This window comes from Zootoca vivipara, chromosome Z2, assembly GCF_965207765.1.
Source record: "Zootoca vivipara chromosome Z2, rZooViv2.hap1.1, whole genome shotgun sequence".
Taxonomy (NCBI): domain Eukaryota; kingdom Metazoa; phylum Chordata; class Lepidosauria; order Squamata; family Lacertidae; genus Zootoca; species Zootoca vivipara.
Window position 1 is genome coordinate 26476514 of NC_142585.1, and position 18345 is coordinate 26494858.

At 49.5% G+C, this 18345-nt stretch overlaps 1 protein-coding gene across 1 annotated transcript in view; it reads right to left on the bottom strand.

Moving 5' to 3' along the window:
- TRPC5 (transient receptor potential cation channel subfamily C member 5) overlaps positions 1–18345 on the bottom strand; it is a 166633-nt gene that overhangs the window by 37040 nt on the left and 111248 nt on the right. Inside the window, exons 5-6 of the mRNA XM_035112475.3 lie at positions 14832–14971; positions 2283–2605 (exon numbers count right to left, since the gene is read on the bottom strand). Of these exons, the coding sequence (XP_034968366.1) occupies positions 2283–2605; positions 14832–14971 (463 nt within the window). The remainder of the gene's footprint in view (positions 1–2282; positions 2606–14831; positions 14972–18345) is intronic.

Below are 18345 nucleotides of genomic sequence, written 5' to 3' on the forward strand. Positions count from 1 at the left end.
GCAGTGAAGCTGCTCATGAAGAAGCAGCATCCTGCAGGATAGTCTCTTCCAGCTTATCACCTGGTTATTGGGAAGATTCAATCCTGTGTGTTGCTGGTTGCTTCATCCTTACGAGTGGTTTCCCCACAGGCGGAGAAGCCACTCGTTAAGGAGCAGCACCCCACAGAACCCACACAGCCAAGGGAAAAAGGTGACATAGTGTCTCCTCCTTTACCCAATTCCTCCCAACCATATGGGGTTTAGTAAGCCCCTTGACCCTAATTGCTTTGGGGGTAGAGTGGGTGGCCTGATTGGGGGCCCTCAGATCAGAGCTGTGGGCAGATCTGAGGGGGCTGTGCACAGCTCTAGCTTCCAACCTTATCCTTGCTGCTGTACTACAACCCTGTCCTCTCAGTCAGACAGGTGGCCTAGGCAGCCCTCTATAACTACTACTGCTCCATGCTTGGTTCCCCACTTGGAGAAACTGGTCTCTGAGGAAAGGAATCCTCCTTGGAATCAGACCACCATCCTCTCTTAAGACACCAGCAACTGCATTTGGACCTTGGCTCTTTGCCTACCTGCACTGACCTTCTGAGGCTGCATGCCTCTGACTGTACCAGGTCATGACAGTGTTAGAAAAGCAGAAAAGGGGAAATGGGCTCCTGGGCCAAGAGCAAAGAGCCCTCGATGTGATATGCCATTGTCCCTGAAGCCTGTTTACTCATCTGCCCCTGCATAACCTGAGTTGACCCAAAGGAGTGTGGCCCAGGCTGATGCAAATACTGATCAACCCAAGAAGAGCTTTTGCCACAGCAGTGGTGACAAAGAACATCTCAGGAGAACAAAGCTGCAGGTACTAAACAGGGCTAAACAGGAAATGCATATAGTGCACGAACTTGGGGCCACCCCATGAAGCTGAATGTTGGAAGAATCAGCACAGGTGCAGAGAAAGTCCTTCAGGTGCAGAGAAAGTCCTTCTCTGCACACTGTATAAACTATGGATATAGTGATGGCTAACCACTTGGATGGTTTTAAAAGAGGATTAAATACAAAGAGGATCAATGGCTGCTATCAATGAGGGTGATTTGTTCTATCTTCACTGTCAGAGGCAGCATGCATCTGAATTCCAGTTGCTGGTCAGTGCAGGTAGGGAGAGTGTGCCCTCAGTGGGAAAAGTCTGCTGGATTCAATGGGCCCCTTTAGCCTGATCCAGCAATGAGGTTCTCCTGATGTTCAGTGGCAGAGCATCTGCTTTGTTTGTAGAAAGTCCCAGATTCAATCTCCAGCATCACCAGGTAGGGCTGGGAACTCAGGAAAGCCACTGCTAAGCAGTGCAGACAGTCTTAAGCTAGATGGTGGCAGCCAAGTTTGGTCTTGTGTTTTTAGTGTTTGATGTTGTATTTGTGTTTTTACTATTTTTTGTTGGGAGCCACCCAGAGTGGCTGGGGCAACCCAGTCAGGTGGGTGGCATGTAAATATGTTGTTGTTGTTGTTGTTGTTTTGTTGTTGTTATTATTATTGTTATGATTATTATTTTGTTCTCATATAAATTTTGGGCAGGTGCTGTCTGATTTTTACATGAACGGATCTGAATGCTTCCTCCTCCCTTTCTACTTTGGGTTTCTTTGGTTGGGGGAAGTACGCCAGTTTAGCTGGATCCTGCAGGGTTCAGGTTCTTACGTTCTTATCGGAACATTACAAAATACAGCTTTTAAGAAAGGAACAGCACACCAGGATCCCTTGTAAGAAAACAGCTTATAATGTCAAACACAGTGACTCTGATTTTTAAAGGGCAACTTCCTTTGAGCAATTTTGTATTCTTTGCATGACTCAATAACAGGAATGTTACGGTGATTTAACTGACAATGGATATACCATTTTAAGGATTTAGTCCTGATGAAGAGCAGCGCTGGAAACACTTAGGACAGCATTTACTCCCCGAATAAGCCCTTGGAGAGTCCCTGCAGCTTTGTTCTTTTGTGATAGGCAAATACTAACAATGGGAATTATAGCGCCAGGGTGTAAAGTCCTGTCACCCTGACGGCTGCCTTGCCAAGTCCCTTGCAAAGCTCAAGTTCAGCTTTGTCCTTCTGCAGACTGTCTGTCTGAGATAACTCAGGCCAGGCTTACATAACCCCTGACAAATGGACTGACACTCATCTATGAATAGATAAAGGAATTTTTGCAACACCAACAGGAGCAGTGGCCAGCATGGCAAGGCCACCACAGGGAGAAACAGCAGCATTCAGGGAGCAGAAAGAAGAAGGAAAACAAACCAACAGAAGAGAGGCAAGGAGTCTTACGTGGAGAAGGCATTGTTCTGCTTCTCGCATCGGATCCCCTTGCAATTGTTGGGTTCTTCCGAGGCACTGGTCTCGTAATAGAAATAAAGCTGGTTCAGTCCATTGGCGAAAGCCAGCAGCACCAGGCAATAAATAAATAGGAACTTGAGAATATCTAGCAGCATACGTCCCAGAGAGATCTGCAGGGGTCCCAGGTGAGAGTTTGCTGTAAACAGGGAGATGAGACGCAAGGAGCTTAAAATGTTTGATATTGCAAAGAGGGCTTCTGCAATGAGGGTGGGGTGCCACATTTCCCACTCCTGCCTTGGACGGGAACCATTGTACTGCAAGAAATAATAGGGAAGGGGGGAAAGGAATACAGGTGAATTGTTGCAGTCAACACGTCAAATGACATCATTTCACTTTTCAGAACATTATCCACACACGTACACATGCATGCTAAATTTCACTGAGTAGAAGGTGCTACTCTTGCAGGGGAGCACTGGTACCTGATGCTCTTTGGGACTTGTCCGGTGAAAGACAGAAAGGTCAACAACAATAGGTGGATCCAGAGCCAAAGACAGTCAGAAGAAATTAATTCTAGTTTTGTCCCCATCCTGCTCCTCTCTGTTGAGTTCCACAAAGGACAGCATTGAGACTATAGAGGAAGAGAAGGCTGACAGCCAGTGCCACCCTCTGGCCCTGTTGCAAGCAGGAAGCTGGGCAGCTGGGGGTTGGCTGAAGGTAGAACGAGCTTGGTAAGGCAGTGCCCTATTCTCCCTAACAACCAGCCTTCACTGCAGGAGAGTCTACCCCCCTCCTATTTCATTAGGGATAATTAGGCAAAGGATTGAAAATAAAACTGCCAGTATCAAAACACTATTGTACAAATCTATGGTGAGGCCACACTTGGAACAATAAGCCCCCCCCCAATACTTCCTTTTGGGCCTAGAAAGCATGGGGCAAAAGCTAAGTGTGGAAGAGCCCTATATCTACAGTTCTGGAGTAGAGAAAGTGGGGGGGGGGAGAAATTTCTCCTTCTCTCATAATATGAACTTGGGGACATCCAATGAAGCTGATGTTGGGAGAGTCTGGATGGACAAAAGTAAGTACTCCATCCCATAGTGCAGTTATTCAGTTGTTGGATGGCTTTAAAAGAGTATTAGATAAATCTATGGAGGAGAAGGCCCTTGGGACTCTCTCAAACCATGCTCCTCCTCTAGCCCAACTCTTTCACTTTCATTGAGTGCTTTTGCCTGGCCTTTGTCTTTGAACTATGATGCCTTTTGCTTGCATGGATGGAGGAGGCACATGCGTGTAGAAATCTCTTGTTTTTTGTGTTGCTGGAATGCACAAAAGGTAATGATCTCATCTACTGCTTTGCCCACTGTTTGCCTCTTCCTCTGCCTCCTACTAGCATGCAGCCCCCCCCCAGGTTGCCTAGGACAGAATGTGGCCCTGGAAGATAGAATTTATTCCAGGGAAAAGACAAAGTAGCATACTTTCCAGTTGGATGTACTGATCTGTTTACAGTAGACCCACATGTCTCCCATCAGCTATATGCATAGGCAAAGGTTATGGGGTGTGAAGCACAAGGTGCATCAGAGAAGCCCCTGCAGTGTCACAAAAGATTATGGGGAACCAATAGCATACAGCCAAAGAGTTCTGGCTGAGCATGTTCTATACAGCAGCAAAAGGGATTCTGAGGGACAGCTCTCCGATGATGCAGCATCTGCCTTCTTGGCCTCACCTCTTTGGATTCATCCTAGGCAGAAGATACTGTTAAGGGTTTGTGGGTGCCTGGATTTAGCAAGTGCTAGAAATTAATCACTGCTTGGAGAGTTGAACTGGAAACCAGACCTTTAATAGCTGGAGGCTCAGCTTCCTGTTTCCAGGCCAGCCTGATAATGTCTGAGTCCTTAAGTAAAAAAAAAAAGGGCAGAGAGATGGGCGATTAGCAAAGCAGAGATCCTGTGGCAGCTGGAAAATGGTTGAAGCCCATCGCTGAGCTTGGGGTTGGGTAGAATAAAAAGGCTAGGAGTAGAAGTTCAGGGTTGCAGTTTGCCTTTCTGTGCTCGACAGGAAAATATTTTCAGTTAGTAAGCAGTGATGGAGAAGCAATCTAGATGGCTGCTGAGTGCACAGTTAGGAGTTATGTGAGCAGGAAAGCCAGGGCAGCAGGCAGGATGTCTAATGTTTGCTTGAACTCAGGACAACACCTATGGGAAAAGCTGGAGGCTTCCAATTCATCGTAGACTCAGGCTTGTATATATGTGTAAATAAATGTCCTTGGGGATCCTTCATTCTTCCATTCTGTAGATATGAGCAAGCCAGAATAGATGTTGCTGAGATAGGAATATGAACATGCTGGGAATGTGGGCTTGGGAGAGCACATCTTTGTTTGAGACCCTGTGTTGCCATGTAGTGCCCCAAATCTTCCTGATGCACCATATGTAGAAAGTAATGAGGCATTGTTCCTGGTGGCTGTAAGTTGCCCACGTCTCACTACCATAAAGGCCTGTGAGCGAGGTGCACCTGAAGCCAGAAAGAGGGGAGAAGCAGCAACACTCATGGAAGAAATAAAGCTGATGATAGAACAGCAGAGCTGGCAGCTTGAGCAAATGGTCAGGGCAGGTGTCTGACAAAATGGAGCAGAACCAGCAGTTTGATAGTACAGACTAGCTGCTGGCAAAGTTGTCAGAAAGCCTCCGTCATCAAGAAAGTGTGACTCCATGTGAGGTGAGAGCCTTGTCTGGGGAGATGCAGTCAGTAGGTGAAGGGGGAAAGATGATGTCTTGGAGGAGAGAGCATGCTGCTAATTTTCCATGGGAAAATGGGGTGCAGGAGGAAAGTGTTGCGGAGAAGAGCTGGCTGGCTGGAAATCAAGAGCTGCTTCTGATTGATTTCTCTACTCCCTGGGAGCCTGTTGTAGAAAAAGATGAATTGGATGTGCATGTGGATACCCAAAAGGTCCAGCTGGTGCCTGATGAGGTGCCAGAAGAAGAGGTGCTACAGGGGCAATTGTGACTGATGAAATGGCTGTGTTTCCTTCAGTGGAGAACATCAAGGAGCAGCTAGAGGATGGTATGCATGCACCACCAGTGGTGGCTCCTGCTGATTTGGCTTCTGCTGAATTTTTGAGATAAAACCCCCCAATTATTTTGCCCATTGGGTGACACACCATTGGGTGTGTCAAGATGGTCTTGTGGGTTAGGGACCTGTCCCTGTGCTGGCTATAGCAGCCAAGGTCACCCAGGATACCATGATTTTGGGAGTTAAGAGCAGCCAAAAGGGCTACTTGTCTTTCTTTGTCCCCACAAAGTGCTCCAGAAAAGCTGGGAGTAAACAGAGAGTGGAATTTTGGCCACCAACTTGAAGGGCCTGGGCCAACAGGTTCTTGAGAAGGTTCCCCTAGACCAGGCATGTCAAACCTGCGGCCCTCCAGATGTTTTGGCCTACAACTCCCATGATCCCTAGCTAGCAGGACCAGTGGTTGGAGAAGATGGGAATTGTAGTCCAAAACATCTGGAGGGCCGCAGGTTTGACATGCCTGCCCTAGACAGTGACTTGGAGCAGGACTTTGATCTGCAGGTTGGGTTGGGGGGTGAAGTGGACTGGGCCAAAAGGGGTGGGGAGGAGGATGAAGCTGGATTCCCAGTGACTGAAATTGCTATCAGCCCCAGCCAAAATGGCTGTGCTGGCTTAGGCAAATGGGAGTTCAAAGCATCTAGAGGGCACCAAATTAGCAAAATGTGCTCTATAATGTAAGACACATCCCTTGCCTAGTTATTGGGCTATGCCCAAGCCTCAGGCCAAGGGGTGCTCAGTTGAGTCCCAGAGCACTTGGGGAAAGCCAAGCAGGGCTTTGTGGTGGAATACTTTGAGCCTGGTGGCACGGCCGAGGAAAGAGGGGCTCAGTGGGTTTTGATGAGTCTGAGTCTAAAGCCTACTAGATAGCATCATCAGAGGTGTACAGAGTGAGGGGAGGGGAGGGATATCTTTGCCCCTTGCTTTTTATGGCAACTGGCCTGAAGCCACGCAAGTAAGCCAACAAAACAAAAAAAACAAATAAGCCCAAGCAAAATGCCAAACCAAACCAAGAGTGTGTTCTTTATGTGGTGTAGCAAACATAATGAAACCCCATGGCGCACTCTGCCTCATGTTCTAGCCAATATGTCTCTATGGTATCCTCCAGGTGTTGTGCATTACAACTCCCATCAGCTCCAGCCATGTCAGGATGATAGGAGATGTAGTCCAACAGCACCTCATGAGCAGCATGTTTGGTCTGCCCCTGCTGTATGACATCCCAGTGATTTCGAAATGGCAGGTCTTTTTCACCACTGTGTCATTTTGTGAGACAGCTTCAGGTTGAACCTAGTGGTAATGGTGCTTGCAAAGAGAAAATAATGTGGCTGGCTTGCTGGTGTTACACTGAGGACTTATTTTGCTGCATGACTCCATGCGATAAAATCCAACAGTAAATACTTGTTGCTTGCCTCTTAAATTGGGGTTGTGTCTGTACCTTTGCAGGCTACATTAATAGAATTTTCATGCTTTTGGGGGGGAAATGTCATAAATTAAACTGGTTTACAGAAACCAAGGATTGTGTAAAGCTTTCTTTTCTTTTTTAAAAAAGGATAATTTTTCCCAAAGTACAGAGGTACTGAAGTCCTGCACAAATGCCTTTCTGCATGGCTTCTGATTGTTTCTGACATTTCAAACTGTTCTAGACATCCACGAGCGTCACAAAGAGACTCAGTCAACTTGATTTGTGGAAAGCCCTTACAATGCTCATATTTAACTCTTCACTAGACCTTTAACTGGAAGCTATGAGTGTAGAGTTTGCCTGGAAAACAGCTGCCCAAGGGAAGCAGTGGGTGCCAGATATGGCTTAGCTTCTTTGACAAACCCCCACAAAGCATGAGGCTCTTAGCCAACATTTGTGCTGAAGCCCCTGAGAAGAATAACTTGACAAAGTAATTTAATTGGCCAGATCTATATCCTTCAGCATCTTCAAGGGCAAATTCTAACTGGGTCATTAAAAAAAATCAAAAATCAATGATGCATCCTTCTTTTGTCCTGTATAGTAATTCTGGCCATCTTGTGCCAAATCATTAAAGGCAGCTTTCCAAATACTAGTGAATGTCAAAGTGGCTTGCACACGGTGTGCTCTCAACTGGAAGCCCTTCCTGCTAGGCTGCCCATCTCTGCCTCATGAGGTTCTGGTTGTGCTTGTTCATTGAGGCAGATTTAAGGGAGCATGCCTGGTTTGGCCACACTGGGCACAGAGCCTTGGGGCAGCTGCAGGAAGTGCCACAACGATGAGGCAGAATGGAAGGCAAAATGTAGGAGGCTCCAAGTTTTGGCATTGCAGACGGTGCCACTGAAATTTGAGACCATAAGGTCCACCACTGTTGCTCACTGTTGAAACAGTGATATTTTGCATGTGCCCAGTGATGTAACATGCCTCTTGGGAAACTGGTTTGATGACCTTTGGGTATTGTTGAACTGTAACTCCCATTAGCCCCAGCCACCATGGTGAATGGCTAAGGATATTGAGAGTTGAGTGTCCTGCTTTGCAAAGGGCTGTCAAGAGGACAGTCCTTAATTGCAAGGAGTCCTCTATTTTGGGACACGATGGCTATAGTTTACCTCCAGGTAGTGTGCCTCTGAAGAGCTCATTTGTTCTCCAATAATTATCAAAGATTACAGACAAAGGCTGTGAGATTACATTCGCAGGCTCCTTTGGTACAGCTCATGAGGCCCTGGAAATTTGAAGTAGCTACCGTGTTTCTCATATTTTAAGGCATCCCCAAAAAATAAGCCATGACAGGATTTCTAAGGGTTGGTGAAAAATAAGACATACCCCGAAAATAAGCCATGTCGTGTAGCCCCGACCGAGCGAGAGGCGAAGGCGCGGGACCCAGCAGGAGCTCCCTGCCTGCTTCCCCGAGCCGTCGCGCATCGGGGGACAGAGCCGAAGATCGGCGGGCGCTCCTTGCTGGGCTTGACAAGCCCGGCAAACAGCGCCCGCCGATCTTCGGACCTGTGCTGTGTGACAGGCAGGGGTGGGGGGAAGCGGAGATCGTTCTCCGCTCTCCCCCCACCCCCGCCTGTCACCGAAGATCGGCGGGCGCTGTTTGCTGGGCTTGACAAGCCCGGCAAACAGCGCCCGCCGATCTTCGGACCTGTCCTGTGTGACAGGCGGGGGTGGGGGGGAAGCGGAGATCGTTCTCCGCTCTCCCCCCACCCCCGCCTGTCACCAAAGATCGGCGGGCGCTCCTTGCTGGGCTTGACAAGCCCGGCAAACAGCGCCCGCCGATCTTCGGACCTGTCCTGTGTGACAGGCGGGGGTGGGGGGGGAAGCGGAGATCGTGCTCCGCTCTCCCCCCACCCCCGCCTGTCACCAAAGATCGGCGGGCGCTGTTTGCTAGGCTTGTCAAGCCCAGCAAGGAGCGCCCGCCGATCTTTGGTGACAGGCGGGGGTGGGGGGAGAGCGGAGATCGTTCTCCGCTCTCCCCCCACCCCCGCCTGTCACCGAAGATCGGCGGGCGCTGTTTGCTGGGCTTGACAAGCCCGGCAAACAGCGCCCGCCGATCTTCGGACCTGTCCTGTGTGACAGGCGGGGGTGGGGGGAAGCGGAGATCGTTCTCCGCTCTCCCCCCACCCCCGCCTGTCACCAAAGATCGGCGGGCGCTCCTAGCTGGGCTTGACAAGCCCGGCAAACAGCGCCCGCCGACCTGTGCTGTGTGACAGGCGGGGGTGGGGGGGAAGCGGAGATCGTTCTCCGCTCTCCGCCCACCCCCGCCTGTCACCGAAGATCGGCGGGCGCTGTTTGCTGGGCTTGACAAGCCCGGCAAACAGCGCCCGCCGACCTGTGCTGTGTGACAGGCGGGGGTGGGGGGGAAGCGGAGATCGTTCTCCGCTCTCCGCCCACCCCCGCCTGTCACCGAAGATCGGCGGGCGCTGTTTGCTGGGCTTGACAAGCCCGGCAAACAGCGCCCGCCGATCTTCGGACCTGTCCTGTGTGACAGGCGGGGGTGGGGGGGAAGCGGAGATCGTTCTCCGCTCTCTCCCCACCCCCGCCTGTCACGGAAGATCGGCGGGCGCTGTTTGCTGGGCTTGACAAGCCCGGCAAACAGCGCCCGCCGATCTTTGGACCTGTCCTGTGTGACAGGCGGGGGTGGGGGGGAAGCGGAGATCGTTCTCCGCTCTCCCCCCACCCCCGCCTGTCACCAAAGATCGGCGGGCGCTGTTTGCTAGGCTTGACAAGCCCGGCAAACAGCGCCCGCCGACCTGTGCTGTGTGACAGGCGGGGGTGGGGGAGAAGCGGAGATCGTTCTCCGCTCTCCCCCCACCCCCGCCTGTCACCGAAGATCGGCGGGCGCTGTTTGCTGGGCTTGACAAGCCCGGCAAACAGCGCCCGCCGACCTGTGCTGTGTGACAGGCGGGGGTGGGGGAGAAGCGGAGATCGTTCTCCGCTCTCCCCCCACCCCCGCCTGTCACCAAAGATCGGCGGGCGCTCCTTGCTGGGCTTGACAAGCCCGGCAAACAGCGCCCGCCGATCTTCGGACCTGTCCTGTGTGACAGGCGGGGGTGGGGGGGAAGCGGAGATCGTTCTCCGCTCTCCCCCCACCCCCGCCTGTCACCGAAGATCGGCGGGCGCTGTTTGCTGGGCTTGACAAGCCCGGCAAACAGCGCCCGCCGACCTGTGCTGTGTGACAGGCGGGGGTGGGGGAGAAGCGGAGATCGTTCTCCGCTCTCCCCCCACCCCCGCCTGTCACCAAAGATCGGCGGGCGCTCCTTGCTGGGCTTGACAAGCCCGGCAAACAGCGCCCGCCGATCTTCGGACCTGTCCTGTGTGACAGGCGGGGGTGGGGGGGAAGCGGAGATCGTGCTCCGCTCTCCCCCCACCCCCGCCTGTCACCGAAGATCGGCGGGCGCTGTTTGCTGGGCTTGACAAGCCCGGCAAACAGCGCCCGCCGACCTGTGCTGTGTGACAGGCGGGGGTGGGGGAGAAGCGGAGATCGTGCTCCGCTCTCCCCCCACCCCCGCCTGTCACCGAGGATCGGCGGGCGCTGTTTGCTGGGCTTGACAAGCCCGGCAAACAGCGCCCGCCGACCTGTGCTGTGTGACAGGCGGGGGTGGGGGAGAAGCGGAGATCGTTCTCCGCTCTCCCCCCATCCCCGCCTGTCACCGAAGATCGGCGGGCGCTGTTTGCTGGGCTTGACAAGCCCGGCAAACAGCGCCCGCCGACCTGTGCTGTGTGACAGGCGGGGGTGGGGGAGAAGCGGAGATCGTTCTCCGCTCTCCCCCCATCCCCGCCTGTCACCGAAGATCGGCGGGCGCTCCTAGCTGGGCTTGACAAGCCCGGCAAACAGCGCCCGCCGATCTTCGGACCTGTGCTGTGTGACAGGCGGGGGTGGGGGTGGGAAGCGGAGATCGTGCTCCGCTCTCCCCCCACCCCCGCCTGTCACCAAAGATCGGCGGGCGCTGTTTGCTGGGCTTGACAAGCCCGGCAAACAGCGCCCGCCGACCTGTGCTGTGTGACAGGCGGGGGTGGGGGAGAAGCGGAGATCGTTCTCCGCTCTCCCCCCATCCCCGCCTGTCACCGAAGATCGGCGGGCGCTGTTTGCTGGGCTTGACAAGCCCGGCAAACAGCGCCCGCCGACCTGTGCTGTGTGACAGGCGGGGGTGGGGGAGAAGCGGAGATCGTTCTCCGCTCCCCCCCATCCCCGCCTGTCACCGAAGATCGGCGGGCGCTGTTTGCTGGGCTTGACAAGCCCGGCAAACAGCGCCCGCCGACCTGTGCTGTGTGACAGGCGGGGGTGGGGGAGAAGCGGAGATCGTTCTCCGCTCTCCCCCCATCCCCGCCTGTCACCGAAGGTCGGCGGGCGCTCCTAGCTGGGCTTGACAAGCCCGGCAAACAGCGCCCGCCGATCTTCGGACCTGTCCTGTGTGACAGGCGGGGGTGGGGGGGAAGCGGAGATCGTTCTCAGCTCTCCGCCCACCCCCGCCTGTCACCGAAGATCGGCGGGCGCTGTTTGCTGGGCTTGACAAGCCCGGCAAACAGCGCCCGCGTGCACTTTATTAAAAAATAAGACATCCCTCAAAAATAAGCCATGTCGTGTTTTTTTGAAGAAAAAATTAATATAAGACATGACTTATAATATGAGAAACACGGTAGGTGTTCCCTTACCACCTCTTTTCCTATCTTGGGCTGCAGCTCCCTCCTTGCATCATTTATTCTGTTATCACCAGATTGGGCACTGCTTTCCTTAGGTGAAGAAAGAGGCAAAGCAGGTGTTAAGCAATTCACCCTTCTCTCTGTCACCCAATAGCATTTTTCCATCTTCTTCACACTTATTTACTTAGGACACCAATGAAGGAGTTCCCAGAGAGGTTTTGAAGACTCGGCAAAAGAAAGGAACAAGCCATAATTAAGCAAGCCAATAGAAAATCCTGATATATTTCAAGCTTTGTTCTCCTTCTCAGAGGACACATCTTTATCTGGACGCTGCAAGTTTTGTATTGTCTGAAAACCTTGAAGCAAGGATTGATGTGTGAAGAGCAGAGCTCTGGTACCTAAGAGCTTGGTTCTGCTGTCATCAGGGCTGGCCCACCCATGAGGCAAGGTGAGGAAACTGCCTCAGTTGGCAGGAGCCACCAGGGCAGCAGATCTAAATGTAGATCTTTCCATCCTGCCCCTTGTTTCTGACGCAGATCTTCCCTTACCCCTTCTTCCCTGGTAGGGAGGGGGGTGCCATTTTGAGGTCTGCTTCAGGTTCCAAAATGTCTTGGGCCATCCCTGGCTGAAGTATATGATTCCTTTGACTTTGCTCAGCAGGAAACTGTGTAGCAAGTGCATCCTCACTGCAAGTACACGGAGGAAGGAAAACTTGGCATTGGAAAGACATTTCTTCTAATGGATGTGATCAAGAGGTGTGAGAACTCTGAGAATATTCTAATGTCTATTCATGCACCTGATTTTTTGCCAACTGCCAATGCAAGCATGAGCTCCAATTTGGTCTTCATCGGCCATGGCAAGAATATAAGCCTTCTTCTGAATAGCACTGGCCTGCTGGAATTTCCTTTGGTGAAACACTTTTATATCTGTTTCCCAAGCAGGACAGATCTGTCACTAAGGTCCAAATATGGCACAGACTTGAGACAATTTGGCCTCTGTTAGCTCTTGCCACTCACATTCACACACACACACACACACACACACACACACACACACACACACACACCCTGGACTGCCCAATCAATCTACAGTGAGAAATGTGCATTGTCACACCAGCCATGACTCAGCAAATGCAACTACTGTTTTACAGTGTCCCTTCTGTCCAGGCTTGTCCACAATCAAATCAGGAAGCTGCCTTATACTGAGTCAGACCAATGGCCCATCTAGGTCAGTATTGCCTACAATGACTGGCAGAGGACATCCACGATTTCTGGATCTCCCTACCTGGAGATGTCAGGGGTTGAATGTGAGATCTTCTTGAGTGCAAAGCAGATGCTTTACCACTGAGCTACAGCCCTTCAACAAACAATGAGGCTGCTTTATACTGAGTCAGGCCATTGGTCCATCTAGCTAAGTTTTGTCTATTGACTGGCAGTAGCTCTCCAGATTTTTGGGGAAGGAAACATTCTATGTGGAGATGTCGGGGATTAAATCTGGGACCTTCTGCATGTTCTGTGACTGAGCCATGGTCTTTCCATCCTCCGGCCGGCCCTCACACAATCCAAACACAGGTCATTTGCATTCAAGTGTACGTACACCCCTCCATCCCCACTCTGCCCCATTTGCTCTCAGCATTTTAGTCTCCTGTAAAACTGCATTTGGCACTCCAAGTCAAAAACCAGTTTAGATGCTGACTGCCATTTTCATCCTGCAAATAAACAAATATTTTCCTATGTTTAGGTCCAAAATTAGGATGCGGTGATTTTTGGATAACACCTCACAAATAATTAAAGCAAATAATGGCACAGTGCCATTGCCCCCCCCCAATGTCTTAGAATAATAGAACTGTAGAGCTGGAAGATAGTCATCTAGTCCAACCCCCTGCAAAGCAACAGGTTCCACATAAAAAATGCCAAATGTCACACCTCCAGGGTAGCACATGTAACTCATGAATTCAAGTAACATGTGAGCATGGACATGTACAGTAGCGGTCAGTATGGAAGAGTGGCTGTGCTTACTTGATTTCCATCACTGGTGTCACTACACCTGACCAGGAGGGATAAGTGGTGGGGTGGTTGGTAAGGTGCTAAGGTGCAGGTAGAGCCAACCCTGCTGGTGTGTTTGCACTGTTTCACCCTCCCAGCCAACATGTCCCTTCTCCTCTCCCTCCTGGAAATGTACGGAGATGCCAGTGATAGGAGGTCAGGTGAGCACTGCCTTGACTTCTGAAGAGAGGTTGGTGCTCAAACTCCACAATTATCTAGTAAAGGTTGACTTGCATGGTTTCCGATCCCCCCCTCTTTCTTTTGTTGCCTTTGATCTCTTGGTGCGGCAATCCTCTGATGTTTCATTGCTAAATTCTAAAACTGTTAAAATGCAGTTGTACCACTGCCCACCTTGCACCATCCATCATCAATACATTTAGAGAGTGACACAGCTGCTTGGGGTAGAAGAAAAATCCTTATTTGGGCACCTGGTGCACAAGCAAGATACATTTCTGATGCATGTAACACCAGCAGGGCTTCTTGAAAACCATGGCTTGCAAAGTGGGTGTCGGATCAGGAACTGGTTACTCATTCATCCTCACTTTCCAAGGCCACCCTAGCCATAGTTTATCATTTACAGCTGCATTTGATGGTAACCAAGTTCACACTGCAGACCACAATACTATACATCTGAGAGTAAGTCTCACATAAATCAGGATTACTTCTGATCATACATGTATAGGATTCCACTACTAATCAAGATTTGAAACCAGCATTTATTTGAACTGAGTTTGCAAACCCTGGTTAAGAGCTTGATGTGGTTAGTGCTAGTGCAGACGAGATGTTAAGAATCATGAATGAGGCCAATGGGGGGGGGGAGGTGTGTCTGTGTCAAAGAGTTCAAAGGGTGAAGAAGCAGACACCCCCAAGACTCCAGATATGCAAATAGGAAATGTCTGAACTTGATCATAACCCCAAATTGTAATGTAATCATAGAATCATAGAATTCACAGAGAATTTGTTGTGTTAGACGTTTTGGAAGGCAGGGAGGGAGAAAGAAAGAAATGCATTATCTTGGAGAACCCTGACACTAAAGCAGGAGTGACTAACCTTTTGGGGGGGCCCCAATGTCAAGACTTGCAAAAGTGGATGGTTAAAAAAAATAAGATTTGGAGGGGGTCACAAGACGCTTTTGGCATTTACTTACACATGGAAGCGGTCAGTAAAAACATGTATTGTTATTTTTAAAGTAAGTCATTTTTAATTTAAAAATGACAAATGGGGAGAAGGCTATGGGGAGCTAAAAAAAACCCTTAAGAGTATAAATATGACTTGCAGGTCACAGGTTAGCCACCCCAGTGCTAACGAGTGCACATACATGCTCCATGGTAATGATACCTTGACATATGCAACAATTTTCAGAGAGATCGTTGCCAGGTAGAGAGAGTTCATTGCAAAATCCATCAGGTTCCACCAGTCGTGCACATACTCATTGAAGCCTCCGTCCCACATTTCTTTGATTTCGCCCCAGATAAAACCTAAGGAAAGAGAGTTCATTTCCATGAGACACATTCACTGGCCACCAAAGCAGAGTAAACAGGATGTTATGAAAACAGTATTTAAAAACAGTGGCTCAGAAGCAAGATTCAGCCATCCCCTCTTTCCACTCCTTTGTTTCTGAAAAAAACATAATGATGCTGCTTTTAAGTAGTCTGCTCTGACAGGATGTGAAATATGGCTTGATGTGGAAGGACTAGTACAACCCTAAGTAGCTGAGCCGCCGCTTCAAATGGAAAAGGCTTAAAAGCCCCTGGATGAAGCGTACATTTAACCATTTTTATATTAAGATGGAAGTGCAGCAAGTGCAGTTTGCTTTGAGAAATTTCAGTTTAACTTTGAAAAAAGCTATTTGGGGGAAAAGTGTCTCTTTCCTTTTTTCTTGTAATAGAAACAGTCTCTTTCCTAAGTTATTAGAGACTGTTCATGCCACCCCTCTTGACCTGAGCATAATAGTGGCTTTTGATTTCCCCATTTTGGCATTCAGGCTGCGCATTGGAGACGTGACAGTGGACCATGCTGAAGTGAGCCTTTGGTGCTCGGTTCCTGCAACTGAGTCATTGTCCTTTCCCTTGGTAAAACCCCTGCCAAGCTGAGACCTTGAAGAGCTTCTGCCAGTTAAAGAAGGACAGTGGATGGTGAGATAGGCCAGTTCAGTGAGCCAGCTCTGTGTAAGGTAACTTTACACATTATCCATATATGTGTGTCCATTTATATCCCTTTTCATCCCCATCAAATTCCATGCAGAGTCAATACAAAGAGGGAGACTGGGACTGTACTCATCAGTCTCCCTGATTTCCATGCATTAACATTTTTTGTGCAAATTATTATATAGCTCTGTAGTAGAGCATCTGCTTTGCATCCAGGAGGTCCGTGGTTCAATTCCTGGTATCTCCGGGAAGGACTGGGAATGTCCCCGGCCTGGATAGACCAAATAGGCAGCCTCCTATGTTCCTAAATTGAGTGTCACCTCACCATCCAAACATTGATTCTGCCTAGAATTTGAAGACCCAAAAAGGGGATAATATGCTGCGCCAATACCAGTTTTTTTGTTTTTTATCCTATCACTGACAGGCCTGTTTATGGATTAATTGAGCTTTATTGAAATATAATATCAATTCTATCTACAGTCGTCTAGCAAGAAAAAACAACGAACAAGACAAGCAAATGGGAAAAAAAGAAAAGAAAAGGCAACCAGCCATGTTGGACCCTTCCATTTCCTTATGGTCACTAAACAACAGGGAAGGAGAGAGTCGAATCAATGAGTGGCATCCATTGCACTTGTTCCATTTGTGCAATGATTTTTGCTTGCCCAGTTGAACTTTCCACTCTCTCCTCCCTCTGCGCATCCCTTGCCCTCTACAGATCTGCTCCAGAGGGTTGGGGGAGCCCCCCAGAACAGACCCGAGGAGCGTGTGGTGGGGCAGAGGGAGGTGGGAAGGTTCATTGTGCAAATGTAGATCCTTGTACTAATGAAACTTCTTTGGATGCATCCTGGCCTCATGAAAACTTAACAAAATCTTATCTTTCAGATTCTTTTGAACTGTGATTTCAGTATCATCATCATGCAGGTTAAGGAATGTTTTATTTTTCTACAAAAATCTTCTTCTTCTTCTTCTTCTTCTTCTTCTTCTTCTTCTTCTTCTTCTTCTTCTTCTTCTTCTTCTTCTTCTTCTTCTTCTTCCTGTTCAAACAAATCAGTGGAGTGGATTCTGATGAAGAATCCCATATGTTACATTCACTCTGAGTAATCGTTGTTAGAATTGTTACTATAGTTACTGCCATGCTGTCTGCATGGAACGTGACTGTTCTTTCCGTTTGTCTCCCTCCTTTTTTAGGAGGAGGCATTTCATATTTTCTCCCCCTCCCCCCCTTTAAATAAGGAAATACTTTTTTTGCAATGAAACAATGCCTTCCCTTCACAGTTTAACCAATAGCCCTACTATATCTTTGCTTTCTGGGGACAAACACAACCTGTTAAAGACAAGATTCCGGTAGGCAGCCGTGTTGGTCTGACACAGTCGAAATAAATAAAATAAATAAATAATTGTCGAGTAGCACCTTAGAAACCAAGTTTGTTCTGGGTATAAGCTTTCGTGTGCATGAACAAACTTAGTTGGTCTCTAAGGTGCTACTGGACCATTTTTTAATATTTTAATTTATTTTGACTATTAAAGACAAGATTGCAACAGTACAAAGACACCCGAAACAAAAGAAGCACCATCATTTCATTTATAACCAATTCATCCTTTGCTTGTTAGTTCCCCTGAAACCTCCTTTGTTTCTCCAGAGGTGTTTTGCACGATTTAAACTCAAAGGCAGAAACAGAGAGAGGGGCATTAAGAAATACTACCTAGTTAGGAGCCTGCTTGGCATGTGCTGTGAGCACGTTCTTTTACGCAATGACTAGTTCCCACTGTTCTGGTGTTTCAGCTCAGATAATCACTCTCACCTTCGTTTTTAGAAGCTGTGTAGCTGTGCTGTAAGAATACAATGCAAAGCTGCAATTGGATGATTTGTCTTTTTTTTCTTTTTAAAATCAACCTGTCTTCTTTATTCATAATTTCAGCTTGCCTGTAGGCAGATGCGTACCTAGGCTCCCTTGCACCATTGACAAGGAGATGTATCGGTGCCTCCAAAGCTGGGAGAGACCACGGACAAGAAACTAAAGGAGTTTATTTTTTGTTGCCTTTCACATTATGACAGTGACTTCCTCTGCGCCATTGAGCTCTGCTCCTCCCCTCCTCTTCTTCCTCTTCCATCGGTCTGCCTGCCTGCCTCTCTCTGCTTGGTCCGTTCCTTCTGCTTGCTTCCTTCCCCCTCCCTTTTTCCTCATCCTGCTCTCTCTGTCTTTCTTTGCTCCAAGCCTGACAGGGCACTCCGCTCACACTTGAATTTTGCCACTGGCCCACTGAGGGGCCCCTGCAGGACTGCTGTAAAGTCCTATAACAGCAACTGGTTTCCTCTGCCAAGGCACCCAGAGGAGCCTGTGCACCTTGCCCAGCTGCCCAGAGCAGCATAAGAGTGGCCCAGGGAGTGCATGGATGGGAAGGCTCCTGGATACTCCAATCCAGAGTGAGAGGATTTTTGTGCCCCACTGGGCCTGCACCCTTGATGGGGGCCAACCTAACTAACCCCTAGGTCCGCCCCTGCCTCTAGGTCCCATGAGAGCTATGTGAAATTAATTGCAGTCAGGAGAATTAACCTTTCAGGGATAATTGTGTGTGTGGATGTGGGGGCTTTGACACAGAGAGATGTTCTCCCATTCAGAGTGAAGTTTTGTATTCACTCTGAACAGGCTTTGTAGTGTCATCACATGGCTATATCTGATTGGCTGCATCACTAAATCTGAGGG